Below are 27388 nucleotides of genomic sequence, written 5' to 3' on the forward strand. Positions count from 1 at the left end.
CTAGGGACAGAGCAGACAGGCCAGGGACAGAGCAGACAGGCTAGGGACAGAGCAGACAGGCCAGGGACAGAGCAGAGAGGCCAGGGACAGAGCAGACAGGCTAGGGACAGAGCAGACAGGCCAGGGACAGAGCAGACAGGCCAGGGACAGAGCAGACAGGCCAGGGGCAGGGCAGAGAGGCCAGGGACAGAGCAGACAGGCTAAGGACAGGGCAGAGTGGCCAGGGACAGGACAGAGAGGCCAGGGACAGGGCAGAGAGGCCAGGGACAGCGCAGACAGGCTAGGGACAGAGCAGACAGGCTAGGGACAGGGAAGAAAGGCCAGGGACAGGACAGAGAGGCCAGGGACAGGACAGAGAGGCTAGGGACAGAGCAGAGAGGCCTGGGACAGGGCAGAGAGGCCAGAGACAGGGCAGAGAGGCCAGGGACAGGGAAAAGAGGCCAGGGACAGAGCAGAGAGGCCAGGGAAGGGCAGAGAGACTAGGGACAGAGCAGAGAGGCCTGGGACAGGGAAAAGAGGCCAGGGACAGAGCAGAGAGGCCAGGGACAGGGCAGAGAGGCCAGAGACAGGGCAGAGAGGCCAGGGACAGGACAGAGAGGCTAGGGACAGGGCAGAGAGACCAGGGACAGGGCAGAGAGGCTAGGGACAGGGCAGAGAGGCTAGGGACAGGGCAGAGAGGCCAGGACAGAGCAGACAGGCCAGGGACAGGGCAGAGAGGCCTGGGACAGGGCAGAGAGGCCAGGGACAGAGCAGACAGGCTAGGGACAGAGAGGAGAGGCCAGGGACAGGGCAGAGAGGCCAGGGACAGGGCAGAGAGGCCAGGGACAGGGCAGAGAGGCCAGGGACAGGGCAGACAGGCCAGGGACAGGGCAGAGAGGCCAGGGACAGGACAGAGAGGCTAGGGACAGGCAGAGAGGCCTGGGACAGGGCAGAGAGGCCAGGGACAGAGCAGAGAGGCCAGGGACTGGGAAGACAGGCCAGGGACAGAGCAGAGAGGCCAGGGACTGGGCAGACAGGCTGGGACAGGGCAGAGAGGCCTGGGACAGGGCAGGAGAGTCCAGGGACAGGGCAGAGAGGCCAGGGAAAGAGCAGAGAGGCCAGGCACAGGGCAGAGAGGCCAGGGACAGGGCAGAGAGGCCAGGGACAGAGCAGACAGGCTAGGGACAGAGCTGCCTGTCTGGGGGACTCAATGTGTGCACGTTCAGGCGTCTGTCTGTTTTGTGTACACAAAGCCCTGAGTCCCTCCAACCCAAATGCAGATAACAGCCATCAGCACTGAGTGTCCCTGTTACCAGTCTAGAGCACACAGACCAGACTCAAAACGAACAACAGACAGATACAAACACAGACAGAACAGCTGCTCTGATAACAGTGACACACAGTTAGCCCTGATAAAATGCTGACTCACAGATTAACCTATTCAGTTCAGTTATCAAGGTAACACAAGAAAGCCTTTGTCATTTCATTTGAATTGATTAGCACACTGAACATTGTTTAATTGATTGCTTAAATCCATTGAAAGATGGATGCTCTTGTTGTCTTGCTCTGTCCGGAATATCTGGAGACTCATTTCGATTGACTAGTCTGATAGCAGGGAGAACATAGACCAGTAGCCTTCAACCACGTTACAATGCCTCATTTTCTTCTCTGGTGATTCTCGTTTGACTGCAGCCAAGTTACATATAAACAACGGTTTCAGTATGCAAATGACTCCTCCTCTCCATGTTCACCATTAACCTCCTTTCTTCCTTCCACCTCCTCTTTAACCTGGCTGGAACTTACTCTGCAAATTAGGATATTCCCTCAATGTACATCACCAGCCCTGGCTGGCTGGGGCTCTGTCCAATTAGTCACTTGATTATCCTCCCAGAAACATGAGATACTGTGGGATGTTGGTCTGTTGCAGAGCCAGAGCCATGCACGTCCACAGCAATCTACTAACACATCTCTAAATGGACACACTCTGGGACTTCACTAGAAACAACTAGACGTTTCTGTTTCTTCAAAATACTTTTAAAATAGATCTTTTTTTAATTTTCCCACAGTGCTCGTATGGTAATCCCATCCATTCCAGACTATTTGGTTCTAAAAGGGGATTTATTCTTGAACTCAAAGGAGTGTTTCTGTTCCACAGCATTTAACCACATTGGTTCATATATACAGTGTACAGCATGCAGAGTGGATTGTACACTGCATTCACCCAGATATCTTTTTATTTTTGGTTCCATCAAGCCGTAAGAGATGGCAGCCATCTCCCATAAGAGCTGATCTCGGATCAGCTCTCCTTGCCCTAACCTTTTGAATGAACCTGCTAACATCGACACTAGCCAGGGACACGTTTGTTTACAGCGTGAAATCAACACAACAAGGATCCACTTGCTTGTAAGATATTTTGCTCAGCTGCCATTTTGGCTTCCTAAAACTGCTGCGTAATATCAGAAGCCGGTGTCAGGGACAGAGATGGGGGACGGGGGGGGGGTTTAGGTGATCGCTCCAGTGAGTCGTGAGAGGCGCCCCGGACCAGAGCTACCTCGTTAGCATGCACCTCACCACACCGCAAGGCCGGTCATTAATGAACACAGACAAATCAGTAGCAGACGAAAAACAGAGCTGAGTGTCTACTCTGTCCCTGTTGCTGATTACAGGCTGGTTTAGGCTGGATCACTGGTTGGTTACGAAGAGAAGAGATAAACACACAGCTAATTACATGCTGCTGAACTGCTTCCAGGGTCGCCACACAAACACATTTATGCACGCACACACAAATAGACACGAACACACACACCAGACAGAGACAACGAAACAAAGACCTGAGAGAAGAGGAGGGAAAGAGAAGTAGGGAGGTGGATGGATGGATGGAGGGAGAGAGGGAAAAGAGGGAGAGGAGAGCGTAGAGGAGGGAGAGAGAGAGGAGGGAGGGAGAAAGGAGAGAGAGAGGAGGAGCGGGGGAGAGAGAGAGGAGGGAGGGAGAGAGGAGAGAGAGAGGAGCGAGGGAGAGAGAGAGGGAGGAGGGAGGGTGAGAGAGAGGAGGAAGGAGGGAGATAGAAGAGAGCGATGAAGATGGAGGGAGAGAGGAGGGAGGGAGAGATGAGGAGGGAGGGAGAAAGGAGTGAGAGGTGGTAGGAGAGAGAGGGAAAGAGAGAAGGAGAGAGGAGGAGGAGTGAGGAGAGAGAAGAGAGAGGAGAGAGAGAGAGGAGGATGGAGGGAGAGAGGAGAGAGAGATGGAGGGGAAGGGAGAGGGTGGGAGAGAGAAGATGGAGAGAGGGAGAGAGGAAAGAGAGAGGAGGAGGGAGAGAGGAAAGAGAGGAGGAGGGAGTGAGAGTGAGGGAGAGGGGCTAGAGAGAGGAGGGAGGGAGAGAAGGAGAGAGAGATGTAAAGAGGGAAAGTGAGAAGAGGAAGAAAGAGAGGAGATAGAGAGAGGAAAGAGAGAGGAGGGGGAGGAGAGAGAAAGAGAGGAGGAGGGAGCGAGAGTGAGGGAGGGAGAGGGAGGGAGGGAGGGAGGGAGGGAGGGAGGGAGGGAGGGAGGGAGGGAGGGAGGGAGGGAGGGAGGGAGGGGGGAGGGAGGGAGGGAGGGAGGGAGGGAGGGAGGGAGGGAGGGAGGGAGGGAGGGAGGGAGGGAGGGAGAGGGTGAGAGAGAGGGAGAGAGAGAGAAGGGAGGGAGGGGTGAGAGAGAGAGGAGGGGGGAGGGAGGAGAAAGAGAGAGGAAAAGAGAACACTAATGAGGTTGGAAACCATCAGTATGTTCTGTAAAAGAGACAGGGAGTTTGTGCTTCGTCAGTGTGAGGTCACATAAAGATCTTTGTGTCAGGGCATATGAGTATACATGTGTTTAGTCAATATAGACTGAGTGTACAAAACATTAGGCCCTTTCCATGACAGACTGACCAGGTGAATCCAGGTGAAAGCTATGATCCCTTATTGATGTCACTTGTTAAATCCACTTCAATCAGTGTAGATGAATGGTAGGAGACAGGTTAAAGAAGGATTTTAAAGCCTTGAAACAATTGAGACAAGTATTGTGTATATGTGCCAATCAGTAAGACAAAAGATTTAAGTGCCTTTGAACGGGGTATGGTAGTGGGTGCAGTTTTGAGTGTGTCAAGAACATCAACGCTGCTGGGTTTTTCATGCTCAACAGTTTCCTGTGTATCAAGAATGGTCCACCACCCAAAGGACATCCAACTAACTTGACACCTCTGTGGGAAGCATTGGAGTCAACATGGGCCTGTGGAACGCTTTTGACACCTTTTAGAGTCCATCCCCCGACAAATTGAGTCTGTTCTGAGGGCAAAAGGGTACAACTCAATATTAGGAATGTGTCCTTAATGTATAGTCCGTGTATGTGTGGGCACTCTATTGGTCCCCCCCATTCCTACTGGACGACACTTTAGCAACAAAGACTTCTCTAGAAATTGGATATTGGCTGCCAGGTATTGGAGGTTATTTATAAATCTGTCACAATAGAGGGGAATAACCTTAGAATATTGCTTTTATTAAATGTGAAAATAGGCAGGCTACATTTTCTCAATCTACAACAGAAATGTATTTCGTAGTTCTTCAATCCCAAGTGGTGTGTTTTCTCATCCACACATCATTTGTGTGAGATGTACGTGAGGTGAATGTTCTTGATAGCAGTCAAGGGGGGACGTGTGTGTGTGTGTGTGTGTGTGTCTGTCGAGTTGTCTAAATCCCTAGATGGTTTGCAGGCAGAAGCAGTGTTACAGGGGTATAATCTCTCCTCCAAATCCAATGAGTCCCGTCTTCTGTGCCAGGGGGTGTTGTTGCTCTGTGAAAAGAGATAGAGGGGGAAGGAGGAGAGTTAGAGAGGAATCACATCCTTCCCTTGGGCCTCCGGGACTTTCCAAACTACACCAAAGAGAGGGTGGCAGGTTTAACACAAAGTATAATTGGGTAAGACCCCAGGGGCTCCGACAGATATCAGAGGGAAGTTGAATAAGAGAACTAAAGATATAAAATAAATGTCATTTATTTGTGCTGGGAAGACACATCTCTCCCAGACCACCTTAGTTATTATGGAGAATGGACTGGTCAGCTTTGGGCTAGAGATAAGTGTTTGTGTGTGTGTGTATGTGCGCACGTGTGTTTGTGTAACTGTGTGTCTTCCTGTCTAGTAAAATACCATACAAGGCCAGGTATATGTTAACGTTTTATGGATGAACTTTAAAGGCTGACTTTTACAGGAGTACACGACCCCAGCCTGTTAAACTCCAGACTATTCAGACGTCATTGCAGATTGAAAGAATACAGAGTGAAGATGGGACATGGTCAGTAAACACGTGGGTCCATAACATGTAACTGTTCCCACAAGGTCATGTGGGGAGTCTTTGTGTGTTCTCACGCAAATAAACAACTACACCCACACACACTGAACGAAAAGGTCTGAATGCACAGATAGTTGTTGTGGGATGTTTGAGTTGCATATGTAGAGTTGCTATGTTGAATTGTGTGGAATGGACCAATTATTAATAGATTATAAATGAGTGTGCTGTGTGTGTGTGCATTTGTGTACTGTGTCATGCTTGTGTGTGTCATCAGTAGATTACTGTATACAGTGTGTGTGTGTGTGTAGGCCTACACAATATCTATCGGACCACATTTGCCCAGGTTGGGTGTGTGTGTCCACAGTTTGTTTTCACAATGCACGAACAGACTGTTTGCGCAGTGTGTGTCGTATTGGTGTTTGGTTGTGTGTGTGTGTGTGCATTTGTATGTGTGTGGCGGTGCCCTTTCCAGTGTGTACAGACATAATGACGTGGTCGCCAGAGGTTCGGTCTTGCTTGACTGCGTGTAATTGAGCTGACAACAGAACAATCATCACATTTCTCAGCTCAATAAAATCACAGGTTGTACAGACTGATTAATAAACAGAATTAATCAGACAAAACAATATCCAGTTTATTCCTTTTAATTCAAGATCAAAATATACAAGATTTTTCCACTTTTTTTCACTACAATTGAAAAATACAGTAAATTTAGTCTCTATTCTGTTTGGTTTCTATGAGTGAAAATGTTAAGTGTTTTTAACAAACAATTACAATTTTAGTTGAACTCTTCAAAGTCACTCACACATATAGTTAGTCTCTCTCTCTCTCTCTCTCTCTCTCTCGCTTATGCACGCAAGTAACGCACACGCACAAACACACACAAAACAAAGATAGAGTTTAAAGTTCCAAATGTTGTTTCAATAACCATTTACAGTGTGCAGTGTTACTGTCCGATCAGGTGTGTGAATTTATTCTGAGCATGGTAGGGTAGATAGACTGAGTACAGACTGTGTACTGAAGCCAACATGCCCTCAACAGCTGGAGTTTAGAACCAATATATTCTAGGTGCCCATGAGAGAACCAATCAAAGTCCTGCAAGTAAGCAGATGGTGGTCTGAGTGTGTTCAGGTTGTCATGTGATAAACAGACCACTTTTTAATCGGCACTTTATTAGGAGTTATACAGTAATTAGCTTACCAAGTGTGTGTGTGTGTGTGTGTTTGAACTCCTCCAGTGTTTGTGAACCTATGGACATTGGACAATGTGTTAATTAGATTGCCAACTCTATAAAAATGTTCATTATATTTATCTTCCCGAAACAGTGGACTGCTATACGGCACAATACCTCAGGTACAGACACCCTAACAATACCTCAGGTAAAAATACCATCACAGTGTTTTTTCAACTTCTGTTCTCTCCCACTCACACTCTCTGTTCCCATGGTAAGGTGAACTGATGTATTTTGGCAATGTGTTTTGGAGGGGTGACCTCTCTCTTCGCTGCATCAGAATTCTACTCTTAACAATCCCCTATGTACCCCTCATACTGCTCAGAGCCTCCTTCCTCTCTTTCAGTCCTCTCTCCTGCCTCTCTCCCTCCCTCCTCTCCTCCCTTGCTTTCAATTCCGTCCCATCTCTCTCCCCCTTTTATCTCTTCTTCTAATCTCCCTCTGTCTACCAGCTCTCTCCCCCCCCTCTTCTCTCCTCTCTATCCCCTTCTTCCCACTTCTCTCCCTCTGTCCCACTTTCTCTCTTTCTCTGTCCACCAGCTCTCCTCCCCCCCCTCTTCTCTCCTCTCTATCCCCTTCTTCCCACTTCTCTCCCTCTGTCTATTTTCAGGTCTCCCCCTTCCTCCCCCCTTCCCCTTCTCTCTCAGGGTCTTTTGGTGGTGTTATTGACAAACTTGTCACTGAGTTGTGTGATGAGGTCAGCTAGTTCTCCGGTGGCCTGAGATTTCTCCTCCAGGAGCTCATAGCGCAGGCTGGAGATGTCCTGCTTGATCTCCTTCAGCTCACCTATAAGACACAAACACACACAGCCAGCCAGTCACACACACACCAAAACATATGAATGAAACATAACATAACAATGCCCTGACCTGAGTATTCTTTGTTTTCTTTATTGTTTTGGTTAGGTCAGGGTGTGACATGGGTGATGTTTGTGTTTTTGTACTGTCTATGGGTTTTGTAGGTTTATGGGGTTGTTTATCATCTAGGTGTTTATATATGTCTATGGTTGCCTAGATTGGTTCTCAATTAGAGGCAGGTGTTTATCGTTGTCTCTGATTGGGAACCATATTTAGGCAGCCATCTGCTTTGGGTATTTTGTGGGTTATTGTCTATGTCTGTGTGTTAGTTGCCTGTGTCTGCACTTATCATATATAGCTTCACGTTCGTTTTGCTGTTTTTGTATAGTTTAAGTTTTCAAGTGTTCTTCGTTAAATAAATAAGAGGAATGTATTCCCATCACGCTGCGCCTTGGTCTCCTCTATATGACGAACGTGACAAAAACAAACGCAAAGAAACACACACATCAGTCTGGAGATGTCCACTATTACCTCATTACAAATCTTCAATTAAAAAACACATTTTTCAATTTTGCTCATAATAGTCTTCTTTAAGTCCAAAGTGATCTGTAGGATACAATACACACTCAGAACAGCAAACCAGTCACACTCACGACAGTAACCCAGTCACACTCACAAGAGCAACCCAGTTACACTCACACTGACAACAGCAATCCAGTCACTCACACTGACAACAGAAACCCAGTCACTCACAAGCACAACAGAAACCCAGTCACAGTCACAGTCACAACAGCAACCCAGTCACACACACGACAGCAACCCAGTCACACACACGACAGCAACCCAGTCACACTCACGACAGCAACCCAGTCACACTCACGACAGCAACCCAGTCACACTCACGACAGCAACCCAGTCACACTCACGACAGCAACCCAGTCACACCCACGACAGCAACCCAGTTATACTCACACTGACAACAGCAATACAGTCACTCACACTGACAACAGAAACCCAGTCACTCACAAGCACAACAGAAACCCAGTCACAGTCACAGTCACAACAGCAACCCAGTCAAACTCACACAGCAACAGTCACACACACCAGTCAAACTCATACTCACAACAGCAACCCAGTCACACTCACATCACAACCCAGTCACACTCACACAGCAACCCAGTCACACTCACGACAGCAACCCAGTCACACTCACGACAGAACCCAGTCACACTCACGACAGCAACCCAGTCACACTCACGACAGCAACCCAGTTATACTCACACTGACAACAGCAATACAGTCACTCACACTGACAACAGAAATCCAGTCACTCACAAGCACAACAGCAACTCAGTCACACTCACAACAGCAACCCAGTCAAACTCACACTCACAACAGCAACCCAGTCAAACTCATACTCACAACAGCAACCCAGTCACACTCACATCACCAACCCAGTCACAGTCACACTGACCACATCAACCCAGTCACAGTCACACTGACCACATCAACCTAGTCACAGTCACTCACAACACCAACCCAGTCACACTCACAACACCAACCCAGTCACACTCACAACACCAACCCAGTTACACTGACCACATAACCCAAGTCACACTCACACTGACAACAGCAACCAAGTCACACTCACACTGACATCAGAAACCCAGTCACGCACACTGACCACAGATACCCAGTCACAGTCACAACACCAACCCAGTCACAGTCACACTGACCACATCAACCCAGTCACAGCCACACTGACCACATCAACCCAGTCACAGCCACACTGACCACATCAACCTAGTCACTCTCACACTGACCACACAACCCAGGCACAGCCACACTGACCACATCAACCCAGTCACACTGACCACATTAACCCAGTCAGTCACACTGACCACATCAACCCAGTCACACTCACAACACCAACTCAGTCACCGTCACACTGACCACATCAACCCAGTCACAGTCACACTGACCACATCAACCCAGTCACAGCCACAACACCAACCCAGTCACACTCACAACATCAACCCAGTCACACTCACACTGACCACACCAACACAGTCACAATCCCACTGACCACACCAACCCAGTTACAATCACATTGGCAACACCAACCCAGTCACACTCACACATCAACCCAGTCACAGTCACACTGACTACATCAACCCAGTCACACTCACAACATCAACCCAGTCACAGTCACAACACCAACCCAGTCACACTCACAACATCAACCCAGTCACACTCACAACATCAACCCAGTCACACTCACACTGACCACACCAACAGTCACAATCCCACTGACCACACCAACCCAGTTACAATCACATTGACTACACCAACCCAGTCACACATCAACCCAGTCACAGTCACACTGACCACATCAACCCAGTCACAGCCACAACAACAACCCAGTCACACCCACAACATCAACCCAGTCACACTCACAACATCAACCCAGTCACACTCACACTGACCACACCAACCCAGTTACAATCACATTGACAACGCCAACCCAGTCACACATCAACCCAGTCACACTCACAACAGCAACCCAGTCACACTCACACATCAACCCAGTCACACTCACAACAGCAACCCAGTCACACTCACACATCAACCCAGTCACACTCACAACACCAACCCAGTCACACTCACACATCAACCCAGTCACACTCACAACAGCAACCCAGTCAGGCAGAATCTGGTGAGTTACGTAAAGTCGACGTTAAAGGAGATTAGATCTTCACCTTCATTGACGTCATCATTCTCTCTGTCAACCTGAGCCTTCAGAACATACCGCTTAATGAGACGCTTCATGATCTTCTGTAGGAGGAGAGAGTGGAGAGAGGGATGAGGGGAGAGGAGGATGGGAGGAGAGTGCAGAGAGGTGAGAAAATATGAAAGGGAGAGAAGAGGTGGAGAGGAGAGAGTTGGAGTTATGAAAGCTGAAAATATTATACTAGGTTATTATACGAAACTAAAACTAATCATGAGAAAACTATTTAGCAAACTGAAATAAAATAATTAACAAACCCATAAGAAAAACTAAAAATTTACTGAAACTATTATCTCTGACCCCCAAACGAATAAAACCCATCATGAATTATGTGAATGTTTTTATTTGATTTGTTTTACTTTGGGCAATACTCTAATGGAGTTTTCAAGATACTGAATGTGGTGGGTAAATCTGGATATGTTTCCAAAATGCCTTGCTTGTTCATCACTATTTAACCTTTATTTAACTCGGCAAGTCAGTTAAGAACAAATTCTTATTTACAATGTGATAAAGGAATTTATATGTTTAAAGTAATGACTAAAGAATTCAACCCTGAAATCATATAATTGTATGAAATGTGTTAGAGTCAAAATTCCATTATGTGTGTGACTAGACCATTGTGTTACTATGTAGCAATGTGACAGTTGAGACAACAAAGGACAACTAGACTACACATGACCTGCTTATAACTCTGAAAAGCTGACAACAGGAAAGAGGGCCCTTCCAAGGCCTATAATTTAAGGAGGAGAGGAATGGCGAGAAACTGCCAAGGCTGGTAGAAAAGTGACAAAACTGTGTGTGTGTGTGTGCATTTTTGACTTCAGAGCTCTCTGAATAGAAAACTAGCCTATTGCAGAAAGGGGGCTTTGTCTAATTCTTCATTAACCAGGGTCTTATAAACTTCTGGGAATTGGTCAAAGCTATAGTGATAGTTGAGTTCAACCATTGTGATAAAAATTCTCACGACACAATGACAGCCTTCCCAGGAACAGTGGGTTAACTGCCTTGTTCAGGAGCAGCATGACAGATTATTATGTTGTCAACTCGGGGATTCGATCCAGCAACATTTCCGTTACTGGCCCAACGCTCTTACCACTAGGCTACCTGCTGCCCTGAACAAGCAATAGCTATCATTAGCTAACAGGGGAAAAAACTGCCAGGTGGCTAACAAATGCTAAAACGTATTAGATTGGTGTAAACATGGGAAAGAGACTTACCTTCAACATATTTTGTTTGCACCAGTCTCTGCGCTATTCCTTTAAATCCAAGTCACATCGAGATTGATTTTATAATTTAAACATAACCTAACCTTAGCTCCTGAGATCCCATACAGCCATAGGGTTCTCATTTGAACAATTGACCCCAGTGGGGCAACTGTACCAACACTTTATCTACAAGTTGATAATTACTACGCTTTTGGAAACCTCAGAAATTCTACTTTCATATGTACCTTGAACACTCAGTTTAATTAACAACCAAAAATAATTTTATGAATACAAAAAAATATACTTATTATGCGTGTTTATCTCAAAGATTCCCGCTGAGGTTTTACATGGCACTTCCTGAGCTAATGGAAACTCGGGTGGGAACAAAAAACAACAACATGAACTCGAAGCTGTGTTAAATAAAACATTAACTGTTTTACCACAGATTTCCACAGAGGTTGTCTTTTGTAAAGTTATTTTGTGATGATAATTAAGTTGAGTGTTCAAGGTTTCCAAACCCGTATTGCAATAATGGATCAATTGTTTCTAGACAGATCAAGTGTTTTCTTGACCAAATGACCAGCCAATCAAAAGGGACGTGGAATGACTCCAACGTAGCATTGGTGTCATGAGAAGACCTAACCTAACCTAACCTATGACTTGACCCATCACCGTATGTCTTACTGCCCCCAGTTGGTAGAAGTGACATAAAATGAACGCACAAAACTATACCATATACCAATTGGCTCCTAGCCTCTCACACTTTCTGTCCCTAACACTAAAACTGAAATTAAATAAAAAATTAAATCGAAACATTTGTATACAACTATAACTAAATACAACTAATATAAAAACAAAAAACTATAATAACATTGAAGCAGTGTTTGAAAAAGTACCCAATTGTCATACTTGAGTAAAGGTAAAGATACATTTATATAAAATAACTGTCTTGTTAAATAAATGTTAAATAAAAATGTAAAAATTCAAAAGGAAAAGTGAAAGTCATCCAGTAAAATACTACTTGAGTAAAAGTATAAAAGTATTTGGTTTCAAATATACTGAAGTATCAAAAGTAAAAGCAAAAGTAGAAATAATTCCACATTCCTTATATTAACCAAACAAGAGAGCACAATTTTTTATTTTTTACATTTTATTTACGGATAGCGAGGGGCACACTCCAAGTATTTGTGTTTAGTGAGTCCGCCAAATCAGAGGCTGTATGGATAACAAGGGATGTTCTCTTGATAAGTGTGTGAATTTGACAATTTTCCTGTCCTGCTAAGCATGGGAAATGTTTGACACTTTTGAGTGTAAAATGTATGGCATAAAAAGCACATCATTTTCTTTAGGATGTAGTGAAGTCAAAAGTAAAAGTTGTCGAAAAATATAAATAGTAAAGTAAAGTACAGATACCCCTCCAAAACTACTTAACTAGCACTTTAAGTATTTTTACTTACAGTTGAAGTCGGAAGTTTACATGGACTTAGGTTGGAGTCATTAAAACTTGTTTTTCAACCACTCCACAAATTTCCTGTTAGCACACTATAGTTTTGGCAAGTTGGTTAAGACATCTACTTTGTGCATGACACAAGTCATTTTCCTAACAATTGTTTACAGACAGATTATTTCACTTATAATTCACTGTATCACAATTCCAAAGGGTCAGAAGTTTACATACACTAAGATGAATGTGCCTTTAAACGGTCATGTCATGTCTTTAGAAGCTTCTGATAGGCTAATTGACATCATTTGAGTCAATTGGAGGTGTACCTGTGGATATATATTCCAGGCCTATCTTCAAACTCAGTTGCCTCTTTGCTTGACATCATGGGAAAATCAAAAGAAATCAGCCAAGACCTCAAAGTTTTTTTAGACCTCCACAAGTCTTGGGAGCAATTTCCAAATGCCTGAAGGTACCACGTTCATCTGTACAAACAATAGTACGCAAGTATAAACCCCATGGGACCACGCAGCCGTCATACTGCTCAGGAAGGAGATGCATTCTGTCTCCTAGAGAGGAACGTACTTTGGTGCGAAAAGTGCAAATCAATCCCAGAACAACAGCAAAGGACCCTGTGAAGATGCTGGAGGAGACAGGTACAAAAGTATCTATATCCACAGTAAATCGAGTCCTATATCGACATGACCTGAAAGTTCGCTCAGCAATGAAAAAACCACAGCTCCAAAACCACCATAAAAAAAGCCAGACTACGATTTTCAACTGCACATGGCGACAAAGTTCGTACTTCTTGGAAAATGTCCTCTGGTCTGATGGAACAGAAATAGAACTGTTTGGCCATAATGACCATCATTATGTTTGGAGGAAAAAGGGGGTGGCTTGCAAGCCGAAGAACACCATCCCAACCGTGAAGCACGGGGGTGGCAGCAATCATGTTGTGGGGGTGCTTTGCTGCAGGAGGGACTGGTGCATTTCACAAAATAGGTGTCATCATGAGGATGGAAAATTATGGGGATATATTGAAGCAACATCTCAAGACATCAGTCAGGAAGTTAAAGTTTGGTCGCAAATGGGTCTTCCAAATGGACAAGCATACTTCCAAAAACTTACTTCCAAAATCCCGCTTAAAACTTCTTGAGGGCCGGTGGCAGTATTCGGTATTTCGGATACCGAGCTAGGATATGCATATAATTGGTAGTATTGGATAGAAAACACTCTGAAAATAAAATAATAAATATAAAATAAAATAATGTAATGTCTGGCGAAAACCCGAGGAGAATCCATCCAGATTTTTTTTTTAGGTGTCTGCCCATTCAAATCCTTGCTTATGGGAAAATCAAAGGAATACCTCACAGATTGGAGTTCCTAAGGATTCCCTAGATGTCAACAGTTTCAGTTTTGTTTTTTGAAAAATGAGCTAGAATTTGTAGTCTTTCTAGGTGGCTCCCATTTTGACTGTAGTATTGTGGCGTGCGTGGATGAGGGCCCACACTTCGTTATTTATCTCTGGTAATGAACATACTATTCTCCGTCCTAAATGTGATTGTTTATTTACATATTATGGTACCTGAGGATTGATTAGAAACGTTGTTTGACTTTTTTGAACAAAGTTTATTGTTAACTTTTGGGATTCCTTTGTATGCATTTTGAAGGAAGGAAACAGGTGGATTACTGAATCTAATGACTTTTTTGGGATATAAAGAAGGACTTTATTGAACAAAACAACAATTTCCTGTGTAGCTGGGACCCTTGGGATTGAAAACAGAGGAAGATCTTCAAGGGTAAGTGATTTATTTTATCGCTATTTCTGACTTTGGTGACACCTGTGCTGGTTAGGAAAATGTTTGTAATGCTTTTGTACGCGGGGCGCTGTCCTCAGATAATTACATGGTATGCTTTCGCCGTAAAGCCTTTTTGAAATCTGACAAAGCGGCTGGATTAACAAGAAGTGAAGCTTTTAAATGATGTAGGACACTTTAATTTTCATGAATGTTTAATATTACGATTTTGTATTTTGAATTATGCGCGCTCCGATTTCACCGAATTTGATCTCTCTATCCCTCTCTTTGATCACACTAAGAGGTTTAAGGACAATATAATCAAGGTATTGGAGTGGCCATCACAAAGCCCTGACCTCAATCCTATAGAAAATTTGTGGGCAAAACTGAAAAAGTGTGTCCGAGCAAGTAGTCCTACAATCCTGACTCGGTTACACCAGCCCTGTCAGGAGGAATGAGCCAAAATTCATCCAAATTATTGTGAGAAGCTTGTGGAAGGCTACCCGAAACATTTGATCCAAGTGAAACAATTTAAAGACAATGCTACCAAATACTAATTGAGTGTATGTACATTTCTGACCCACTGAGAATATGATGAAAGAAATAAAAGCTGAAATAAATAATTCTCTCCACTATTGATCTGACATTTTACATTTTTTAAATAAAGTGGTGATCCTTACTGACTTAAGACAGGACATTTTTACTAGGATTAAATGTCAGGAATTGTGAAAAACTTAGTTTAACTTCTTGCGTCGAGCCATCCCGGCTCCGGGATCGTGAATACAGCCTCAAGCTCATTACCATAACGCAACGTTAACTATTCATGAAAATCGCAAATGAAATGAAATTAATATGCTAGCTCTCAAGCTTAGCCTTTAGTTAACAACACTGTCATCTCAGATTTTCAAAATATGCTTCTCAACCATAGCAAAACAAGCATTTGTGTAACAGCTAGCGCAGCTAGCGTAGCATTTAGCGTTAGCATCAGCAGGCAACATTTTCACAAAAACCAGAAAATCATTCAAATAAAATAATTTACCTTTGAAGAACTTCAGATGTTTTCAATTAGGAGACTCTCAGTTAGATAGCAAATGCTCAGTTTTTCCTGAAATCTTATTTGTTTAGGAGAAATCGCTCCGTTTGGTGCGTCACGTTTAGCTACGAAAAAAACCTGTATCCAGGAGTGTAATTATCCCCGCAGCTCATTAGCATAACACAACGTTAACTATTCATGAAAATCGCAAATGAAATTAAATTAATATGCTAGCTCTCAAGCTTAGCCTTTTGTTAACAACACTGTCATCTTAGATTTTCAAAATATGCTTCTCAACCATAGCAAAACAAGCATTTGTTTCAACAGCTAGCGCAGCTAGCGTAGCATTTAGCGTTAGCATCAGCAGGCAACATTTTCACAAAAACCAGAAAATCATTCAAATAAAATCATTACCTTTGAAGAACTTCAGATGTTTTCAATGAGGAGACTCTCAGTTAGATAGCAAATGCTCAGTTTTTCCTGAAAGATTATTTGTTTAGGAGAAATTGCTCCGTTTGGTGCGTCACGTTTGGCTACCAAAAAAAATGAAAATTCAGTCTTCAAAACGCCAAACTTTTTTCCAAATTAACTCCATAATATCGACTGAAACATGGTAAACGTTGTTTAGAATCAATCCTCAAGGTGTTTTTCACATATCTCTTCATGATATATCGTTCGTTGAAAGCGTCCTCTCTCCTCTCAATCACTGGATGACTGCGTGCAGCTTGTAGATTACGCACCAATTTAGACAAAGGACACCGGGCGGACCCCTGGTAAATGTAGTCTCTTATGGCCAATCTTCCAATGATATGCCTACAAATACATCACAATGCTGCAGACACCTTGGAGAAACGATAGAAAGGGCAGGCTCATTCCCGGCGCATTCACAGCCATATAAGAAGACAATGGAAAACAGAGTTTCAAAAATTCTGCCCATTTCCTGGTTGAAGTTTCATCTTGGTTTCGCCTGTAGCATGAGTTCTGTGACACTCACAGATAATATCTTTGCAGTTTTGGAAACCTTAGAGTGTTTTCTTTCCAAAGCTGCCAATTATATGCATAGTCGAGCATCTTTTCGTGACAAAATATTGCGCTTAAAACGGGCACGTTTTTTTATCCATAAATTAAAAGAGCGCCCCCTATATCCAAGAAGTTAACCTTTCTGGCGCAGGCGTTCCGCTAGCAACCCACCTCGACAACATCCGGTGAAATTGTAGTGCGTGAAATTCCAATTACAGAAATATAATGATTTAACATTCATGAAGATACAAGTGTCATAGATCAAAATAAAGCTTCCCGTTTTGTTAATCCAGCCACTTTGTCAGATTTCAAAAAGGCTTTACGGCGAAAGCATACCATGCAATTAGCTGAGGACATCAAAGAACGCACTCTCATCCACGTGCATGAAAACACTGCAGCCAAATTGGGAGACACTTAGAAAAACTCAAAATTCTAGCTCATTGTTCCAAAAATCAGCCTGAAACTCTTTCTAAAGACTGTTGACATCTAGTGGAAGCCCTAGGAACTGCAATCTGGGAGGATTTTGCCTCGTAATAAACATGACAGTCATTGGAAACAGTGGTAGGCTGAATTTTTTGTTGTTGTTGGATGGTTTGTCCTCTGGGTTTTGCCTGTCATATCAGTTCTGTTATACCCACAGACATTATTCTAACTGTTTAGAAACTTTAGATTGTTTTCTATCCAAATCTACCAATTATATGCATATCGTAGCTTCTGGGCCTGAGTAAGAGGCAATTTACTTTGGGCACTTTTCATCCAGACGTCAAAATACTGCCCCCTAGCCCAAATAGGTTAAATGTATTTGGCTAGGGTGTATGTATACTTCTGACTTCAACTGTAAGTATTTTACACCACTGCATGTGGATGCCTTAAGACCTACTCTCTGGGAACCCGTCAATACTTGTAGCCCTGCATGCATTACATACACACTCACTGTGATAAGCTGGCCTGACATACCAAATGCAGTGTGTGTGTGTGTGTGTGTGTGTGTGTGTATGGAATGTGTTTGTGTGTGTGCATGGATGTGTTTGTGTGTCAGGAGAAAGGCTTTTATAGAGAAGCAATATGTTGTGTGAGAGAATAGAATGACCTCTCACGACGGAGGAAGAGAGAAGATTTCCCATAGGGAAAAGGTGGAGGACAGAAAGACATTCCCTCATTCCATTCCATCTATTGTCCCAATTCAGTCTCTTACTCCACACTCCTTTACTGGGCCATTACCCTCTTCCACTCATTCCATTTATCGGTACTGCGTTAAACCGATATGCAGTCGGTCTCAACATCTATCTGTCTCGATAATTGTCTATTTCTCCCTGGCTCTATCATTCTCTTTCCTTCTGTGCCCCCCATTTCCCTCTGACTTTTTCTCTCCCATTACCCTCCCACACCCCTCTTTCTTTCTTTCTTTCTTTCTTTCTTTCTTTCTTTCTTTCTTTCTTTCTTTCTTTCTTTCTTTCTTTCTTTCTTTCTTTCTTTCTTTCTTTCTTCCTTTCTTTCTTTCTTTCTTTCTTTCTTTCTTTCTTTCTTTCTTTCTTTCTTTCTTTCTTCCTTTCTTTCTCTCTTTCTTTCTTTCTTTCTTTCTTTCTTTCTTTCTTTCTTTCTTTCTTTCTTTCTTTCTTTCTTTCTTTCTTTCTTTCTTTCTTTCTTTCTTTCTTTCTTTCTTTCTTTCTTTCTTTCTTTCTTTCTTTCTTTCTTCCTTTCTTTCTTACCTGGTATCTGGTAGGGTGTTTGATAGGTTGTCTGAGAGTGGACTCCTCTCGTAGTCGACCATGGACCATGTAGCGTTCACCCTGCAAAAACAGAACATGAGTTATACATATATAAACAGAAGAAACCCTGTGCACAGCACAGCATCTAGATCAGGGCTCTCCAACCCTGTTCCTACACAGCTACCGTCCTGTAGGTTCACTCAAACCATAATACAGAAAACCTGATCCATGGGGCGACGCACAATTGGCCTAGCGTCATCCTGGTTTGGGAGGGTTTGGCTGGTACGGATATCCTTGTCTCATTGCGCACTAGCGACTCCTGTGGCGGGCCGGGCGCAGTGCGAGCTGACCAGGTCGCCAGGTGCGGGAGTTGGGAGTTGTAGCAATGAGACAAGATAGTAACTACTTACAATTGGATACCACGAAATTGGGGAGAAAAAGGGAGTCAAATTAAAATTAAATAAATAAATAAAATAATTTCAGTATGACTAGTATTCCGAAATTCAGTATGCAGGAACAACTAGTATTTAATATTTAGTATGTAGGAACAACTAATAGTCAATATTCAGTATAAAGGAAGAATTGGTATTCCGAAATTCAGTATGCAGCAACAACTAGTATTAAGCATTCAGGAACACCTAGTATTCAATATTCAGTATGCAGGAACAACTAGTATTCAATATTCAGTATGCAGAAACAAGTAGTATTCAATATTCAGTATGCAGGAACAACTAGTATTCAATATGCAGGAACGACAAGTATTCAGTATGCAGGAACAACTAGTAATCAATATTCAGTAGGCAGGAATGACAAGTATTCAATATACAGGAACAACTAGTAATCAATATTCAGTAGGCAGGAATGACAAGTATTCAATATACAGGAACCACTAGTAATCAATATTCAGTAGGCAGGAATGACAAGAATTCAGCATTCAGGATGCAGGAACAACTAGTATTCAATATTCAGGAACAACTACTATTCAGTATGCAGAAACATCTAGTATTCAATATTCAGTATGCAGGAGCATCTAGTATTCAATATTCAGTATGCAGGAACAACTAGTATTCAATATTCAGTATGCAGGAACAACTAGTATTCAAAATTCAGTAGGCAGGAATGACAAGTATTCAGTATACAGTATGCAGGAACAACAACAGAAGACAGGTGATCAACCTTGACTTTAGTTAGTATTTATGTATATTGTTCATGTATATGAAGAGAAGTTAGCCACAACAACACAAAATTAGGTATACTGTACATGAGAAGTCAGCCACAACAACACAAAAGGAGCTACATATGAGGAGGAGTTAGCCAAAACAACACAACATGAGCAATATATGAGGAGAAGTTAGCCACAACAACACAACATGAGCTATATATGAGCTATATGAGCTATACTTTTCGAAATTTTATTTTTTTACCTTTATTTAACTAGGCAAGTCAGTTAAGAACAAATTCTTATTTTCAATGACAGCCTAGGAACAGTGGGTTAACTGCCTGTTCAGGGGCAGAACGACAGATTTGTACCTTGTCAGCTCAGTGGTTTGAACTTGCAACCTTCCGGTTACTAGTCCAACGCTCGAACCACTAGGCTACCCTGCCGCCCCAACTTAAGGACAAGGTAGAAACAACAACATGAGCTATATATGAGGAGGAGTTAGCCACAACACCATTACATGATATATATATATGAGAAGTTAGCCACAACAACACAACATGAGCTAAATATGAGGAGAAGTCAGCCACAACATCATGAGCTATATTTGAGAACAATATAGCCACAGCAACATGAGCTAGACATGAGGAGGAGTTAGACACAACAATACAATATGAGCTAAATATGAGGAGACGTTAGCCACAACAACACAACATGAGCTATACATGAGGAGGAGAAGTCAGTCAGAACAACAGAACATGAACTATATATGAGGAGAAGTTCTCCACAACAACATGAGCTATACATGAGGAGAATTTATCCAAACAACACAACATTAACTATGAGGAGAAGTTATCCAAACAACACAACATTAACTATGAGGAGAAGTTATCCAAACAACACAACATTAACTATGAGGAGAAGTTATCCTAACAACACAACATTAACTATGAGGAGAAGTTATCCAAACAACACAACATTAACTATGAGGAGAAGATAGCCGCAACATGAGCTATAAATGAGGAGAAGTTAGCCACAACATGAGCTATATTTGAAGAGAGGTCAGCCACAACAACATGAGCTATATTTGAGGAGAGGTCAGCCACAACAACATGAGCTATATTTGTTGACAAGTTAGCCACAACAACAAGAGCTATACATGAGGAGTTAGCCACAAAAACACACCATGATCTATATGTGAGGAGAAGTTAGCCACAACAACAAACAACAATCTATATATGAGGAGTAGTTAGCCACAACAACATGAGCTATACATGAGATGGAGTTAGCCACAAAAACACATCATGAACTATATATGAGGAGAAGTTAGCCACAACAACACAACATGAGCCATATTTGTTGACAAGATAGCCACAACAACATGAGCTATACATGAGGAGGAGTTCGCCACAACAAGACAACATAAGCTGTAAATGAGGAGAAGATATCCACAACAACACAATCTGTAAATGAGGAGAAGTCAGCCACAACAACACAACATGAGGTATATATGAGGAGAAGTCAGCCACAACAACATGAGCTATACAGGAGTAGGAGTCAGCCACAACAACACAACATGAGGTATATATGAGGAGAAGTTAGCCACAACATGACCTATAAATGAGGTGATGTCAGCCACAACAACATGAGCTATATTTGAGGAGAAGTTAGCCACAACAACACAACATGAGCTATATATGAGGATAAGTTAGCCACAACAACATGAGCTATATTTGCGGAGAATTTAGCCACAAGAACACAACATGAGCTATATTTGAGGACAAGTTAGCCACATCAACATTAACTACACATGATGAGTTATTTGAGGAGAAGTTATCCACAACAACACAACATGAGCTATATATGAGGAGAAGTTTGCCACATCAACACAACATGAGCTATACAGGAGGAGTTGGCCACAACAACACAACATGAGCTATATATAAGGAGAAGTCTGTAACAACAACATGAGCTAAATTTGAGAACAAGTTAGCCACAGCAACATGAGCTATACATGAGGACAAGTTAGAAACACCAACATGAGCTATATATGAGGAGGAGTTAGCCACAACAACATAACATGATATATATAAGAGGACAAAATGGCCAAAACAACACAACATGAGCTACATATGAGGAGAAGTTAGCCACAACAACACAACATGAGCTATATATGAGGAGAGTTTAGTCAAAACAACATGAGCTATACACAAGGAGAAGTCTGCAACAACACAACATGAGCTATATATGAGGAGTTAGCCACAACACAACATGAGCTATAAATGAGGAGTTAGCCACAACACAACATGAGCTATAAATGAGGAGTTAGCCACAACACAACATGAGCTATATATGAGAAGTCAGCCACAACATCATGAGCTATATTGAAGAACAATTTAGCCACAGCAACATGAGCTATACATGAGGAGTTAGCCACAACAACACAACATGAGCTACATATGAGGAGTTATTCACAGCAACATGAGCTATACATGAGGAGTTAGCCACAACAACACAACATGAGCTATATATGAGGAGAAGTTATTCACAACAACATGAGCTATACTTGATGACCAGTTAGAAACAACAACATGAGCTATACTTGATGACCAGTTAGAAACAACAACATGATCTATACTTGATGACCAGTTAGAAACAACAACATGAGCTATACTTGATGACCAGTTAGAAACAACAACATAAGCTATACTTGATGACCAGTTAGAAACAACAACATGAGCTATACTTGATGACCAGTTAGAAACAACAACATGATCTATACTTGATGACCAGAGAAACAGAAACAACAACATGATCTATACTTGATGACCAGTTAGAAACAACAACATGAGCTATACTTGATGACCAGTTAGAAACAACAACATGATCTATACTTGATGACCAGTTAGAAACAACAACATGAGCTATACTTGATGACCAGTTAGAAACAACAACATGAGCTATACTTGATGACCAGTTAGAAACAACAACATGAGCTATACTTGATGACCAGTTAGAAACAACAACATGATCTATACTTGATGACCAGTTAGAAACAACAACATGATCTATACTTGATGACCAGTTAGAAACAACAACATGAGCTATACTTGATGACCAGTTAGAAACAACAACATGAGCTATACTTGATGACCAGTTAGAAACAACAACATGATCTATACTTGATGACCAGTTAGAAACAACAACATGAGCTATACTTGATGACCAGTTAGAAACAACAACATGAGCTATACTTGATGACCAGTTAGAAACAACAACATGAGCTATACTTGATGACCAGTTAGAAACAACAACACGAGCTATACTTGATGACCAGTTAGAAACAACAACATGAGCTATACTTGATGACCAGTTAGAAACAACAACATGAGCTATACTTGATGACCAGTTAGAAACAACAACATGATCTATACTTGATGACCAGTTAGAAACAACAACATGATCTATACTTGATGACCAGTTAGAAACAACAACATGAGCTATACTTGATGACCAGTTAGAAACAACAACATGAGCTATACTTGATGACCAGTTAGAAACAACAACACGAGCTATACTTGATGACCAGTTAGAAACAACAACATGATCTATACTTGATGACCAGTTAGAAACAACAACACGAGCTATACTTGATGACCAGTTAGAAACAACAACATGAGCTATACTTGATGACCAGTTAGAAACAACAACATGATCTATACTTGATGACCAGTTAGAAACAACAACATGATCTATACTTGATGACCAGTTAGAAACAACAACATGATCTATACTTGATGACCAGTTAGAAACAACAACACGAGCTATACTTGATGACCAGTTAGAAACAACAACATGAGCTATACTTGATGACCAGTTAGAAACAACAACATGAGCTACATATGAGGAGGAGTTAGCCACAACAACATAACATTATATAAATATGATGTTAGCCTGCGGGTACAGGAAGGCAACAACAACTGCCCGAGTTACACCAGGTACGCACAATCCCTCCATCAGTGCTCAGACTGTCCGCAATAGGCCGAGAGAGGCTGGACTGAGGGCTTGTAGGCCTGTTGTAAGGCAGGTCCTCACCAGACATCACCGGCAACACATTGCCTATGGGCACAAACCCACCATAGCTGGACCAGACAGGACTGGTAAAAAGTGCTCTTCAATGACGAGTCACAGTTTTGTCTCACCAGGGGGGTGATGGTCGGATTCGCGTTTATTGTCGAAGGAATGAGCATAACACAGAGGCCTGTACTCTGGAGCGGGATCGATTTGGAGGTGGAGGGTCCGTCATGGTCTGGGGTGGTGTGTCACAGCATCATCGGACTGAACTTGTTCTTATTGCAGGCAATCTCAACGCTGTGCGTTACAGGGAAGACATCCTCCTCCCTCATGTGGTACCCTTCCTGCAGGCTCATCCTGACATGACCCTACAGCATGACCCTCCAGCATGACAAGCCATACTACTCTTTCTGTGCATGATTTCCTGCAAGACAGGAACGTCAGTGTTCTGCCATGGCCAGCGACGAGTCCGGATCGCAATCCCATTAAGCACGTCTGGGACCTGTTGGATCGGAGGGTGAGGGCTAGTGTCACGCCCTGCCCGTAGAGATCCTTTTATTCTCTATGTTTGTTTGATCAGGGTGTGACTCGGGTGGGAAACTCTATGTTCTGTGTTTCTATGTTTTGGCCGGGTATGGTTCTCAATCAGGGACAGCTGTCTATCCTTGTCTCTGATTTGGAATCATACTTAGGCAGCCTTTTTTTCCTTTTTTGTATTGGTGGGTAGTTGTCTTTATTAGTGGCCTGTATAGCCCTAGTAAGCTTCACGTTCGTTTTAGTTGTTTCTTGTTTTGTTGGCGACATTTATAATAAAGAAAAATGTACGCTCACCACACTGCATCTTGGTCCGGTCATTTCCACGATTTCGACTAGCAAGACAGCTAGGGTCATTTCCCCCAGAAATGTCCGGGAACTTGCAGGACCCTTGGTAGAAGAGTGGGGTAACATCTCACAACAAGATCTGGCAAATCTGGTGCAGTCCATGAGAAGGAGATGCACGGCAGTACTTAATGCAGCTGGTGGCCACACCAGATACTGACTGTTACTTTTGATTTTGACCACCCCTTTGCTCAGGGACAGCTTATTCCATTTCTGTTAGACACATGTCTGTGGAACTTGTTCAGTTTATGTCTCAGTTGTTGAATCTTGTTATGTTCATACAAATATTTACACATGTTAATTTTGCTGAAAATAAACGCAGTTGACAGTGAGAGGATGTTTCTTTTTTTGCTGGGTTCATGAGTAGAAGCAGCCACAGCTACACGAGCTATAGATGAGGAGTTAGCCACAACAACACAACATGTGCTGTATATGAGGAGAAGTCAGCCACAACAACACAACATGAGAATTTAGAGAGGAGGTTAGAGAGCATGAAAGCCAGATGAGTCAGATATAGATATGTAAACCATAGAAAATAACAATCAAGGCTGGTCTAGCTTGTACCCCCACGGTCTGTGTTACCCTCAGTGAGGACATGAATGTCGACCCCACTGCTATTGTCCATTTCCCTCCATTTTTGTCTTGCCCTCCTTTCAATTTCTGTCATATTAGATGGAAATTCTCCAAAAAACATTTGACATGTTAAATGTAATTATATGTTATATTTAATTGTGTGGTGCAAACATGATTCCTGTGACCTTGGAATAATGTGTATCGGGTTAGGGGAGGGTTTGGCCAGGGGTCTTTACAAGTAGGCTGTCATTGTAAATAAGAATTTGCTTTTAACTGTGCTATGCTAACTAACACTGACCTGGTTTTATTGTCCTCTTTTAGCTTTATTTAGTGTCCTTATTTTCATTTTGTCAGGAGATACCCTCAGAGACACACACACACACACACACACACACACAACCCCCCCCCCCTCTGGGGCTCGTAAGGCTGCCAAGCTTGGTATTGTCAATGGCATGGCATGACACCAAACTGTAATGGCTCCTGAAACCCCAGACAGACACCCACACACTAACTCATGCACTCACACACTCCCACAGACACACACGACTGCACGCACGCACGTACACACACACACACACACACAATCTCACTTGACATTTTGCTGATTTTCCAGAGGTGTAGTGTGAGTCTATGTATCGATTGCTCACCTCCTGCTCAGTTCTGTTCCATAGTCAAGCCATTAGGTCTCTGCATACCCATAGATGCAGTGCTATGATACATCCTGAAGCATTTGAAAAACAGGTAACTGTCAAGATATGCGTGAAGGGCTGTAGGAAGTCAGGTGCAGGAGAGCAGATATTTGGTAGCAAACGGAGCCTTTTATTTGGCGAACCAAAAGCACATGGCACAAATGAAAACGAAATACAAATACGGGTTGAACATAACCCAGTACAACCAGCCTAACGTGCGCATACATGAAAACAATAAACAATACCACACAAAGACATGGGGGAAACAGGGTTAAATACACAACACATAATGAGGGAAATGAGAACCAGGTGTGTGGGAAAACGAGACAAAACAAATGGAAAATGAAAAATAGATCGGCGATGGCTAGAAGACCAGCGACGTCGACCGCCGAACACCGCCCAAACAAGGAAAGGCTTCGACTTAGGCAGAAGTCGTGACAGTAACTGTCAAAATAAAGGAAACACCAACATAAAGGGTGTTATGCCACCATGAGCCACCAGAACAGCTTCAATGCACCTTGGCATAGATTCTACAAGTGTCTGGAACTCTACTGGAGGGAAGCGACACCATTTTTGCACAAGAAATTCCATAATCTGTTGTTTTGTTGATGGTGGTGGAAAACGCTGTTTCAGATGTTGCTCCAGAATCTCCCATAAGTGTTCAATTGGGTTGAGACCTGGTGACAGACACACACACACACATAAAAACACACGCACAAACACACACCCTTTAAACCCCCTATGCTCTTTGAGACCTGTCTTTCAAAGTCACTGAGGTCTCTTCTTCTAGCCTCCCACCCTGGACGTTCAGCTGTGTCTTGGGAAGACAGATTAACCCAGGATCAAATTCTCACCTGGTATTCCAATAAGGTTATCAAACAAAACCCATTTTTTAAATGTCTTATCATCTTATTATGAAAATAGCTTCGTATCTGGTCAAACTCCTACTAGCATCTACAATATATATTGACACAATTAGGGTTTGACCTTTGTCCTCTCCCCTCTGGCCTTGAATCGTGAGTTGAGCATGCCCATCTCCAGCTCGTTGTCGTGGCGAAGGTCCTTGGCCTTGCAGAGGTGAACAAGGCCGGCCTTGGTGCGGAGGACCAGGTAATACCAGGACTTGGGAGACGGCACCATGTTGAAGGGAGCGGGCAGAGTACGACCCTCGTCAAAGTAGGACATCCACAGCTTGGCACGGGCAAACTTCCACTCTACATCTGCATCTGTCTAGCGGGGACAAACACGTGTGTAGAAACGGACACAAACAAACAAATGGATGCACAAACGTAAACACATGCATATTGGTTGCATCATTGCACAGGCACATGTGATTAACAATATTTCACATTAAATATACTGTACATTGCTTTGGCTAAACATGTCTTAAATTAAAAAGGACCCTACTAGGATTATACATACAAAATGGAACAATTTCTGATTAATTAGTTATTAATAGGACTGACCTCTATATGAATGGGTTGTTAATAGGACTGACCTCTATATGAATGGGTTATTAATAGGACTGACCTCTATATGAATGGGTTATTAATAGGACTGACTTCTATATGAATGGGTTATTAATAGGGCTGACCTCTATATGAATGGTTTATTAATAGGACTGACCTCTATATGAATGGGTTATTAATAGGACTGACCTCTATATGAATGGGTTATTAATAGGACTGACCTCTACATGAATGAGTTATTAA

General features: G+C 42.8%; 1 protein-coding gene across 1 annotated transcript in view; it reads right to left on the reverse strand.

Moving 5' to 3' along the window:
* Positions 1-7112: 7112 nt before the first annotated feature.
* LOC112255657 (short transient receptor potential channel 7-like) overlaps positions 7113-27388 on the reverse strand; it is a 55421-nt gene continuing 35145 nt past the window's right edge. Inside the window, exons 8-11 of the mRNA XM_042325805.1 lie at positions 26664-26906; positions 18303-18383; positions 10070-10145; positions 7113-7299 (exon numbers count right to left, since the gene is read on the reverse strand). Of these exons, the coding sequence (XP_042181739.1) occupies positions 7157-7299; positions 10070-10145; positions 18303-18383; positions 26664-26906 (543 nt within the window). The 3' untranslated portion in view covers positions 7113-7156. The remainder of the gene's footprint in view (positions 7300-10069; positions 10146-18302; positions 18384-26663; positions 26907-27388) is intronic.

This window comes from Oncorhynchus tshawytscha, linkage group LG08 (genome assembly GCF_018296145.1).
Source record: "Oncorhynchus tshawytscha isolate Ot180627B linkage group LG08, Otsh_v2.0, whole genome shotgun sequence".
In the NCBI taxonomy this organism is placed as follows: domain Eukaryota; kingdom Metazoa; phylum Chordata; class Actinopteri; order Salmoniformes; family Salmonidae; genus Oncorhynchus; species Oncorhynchus tshawytscha.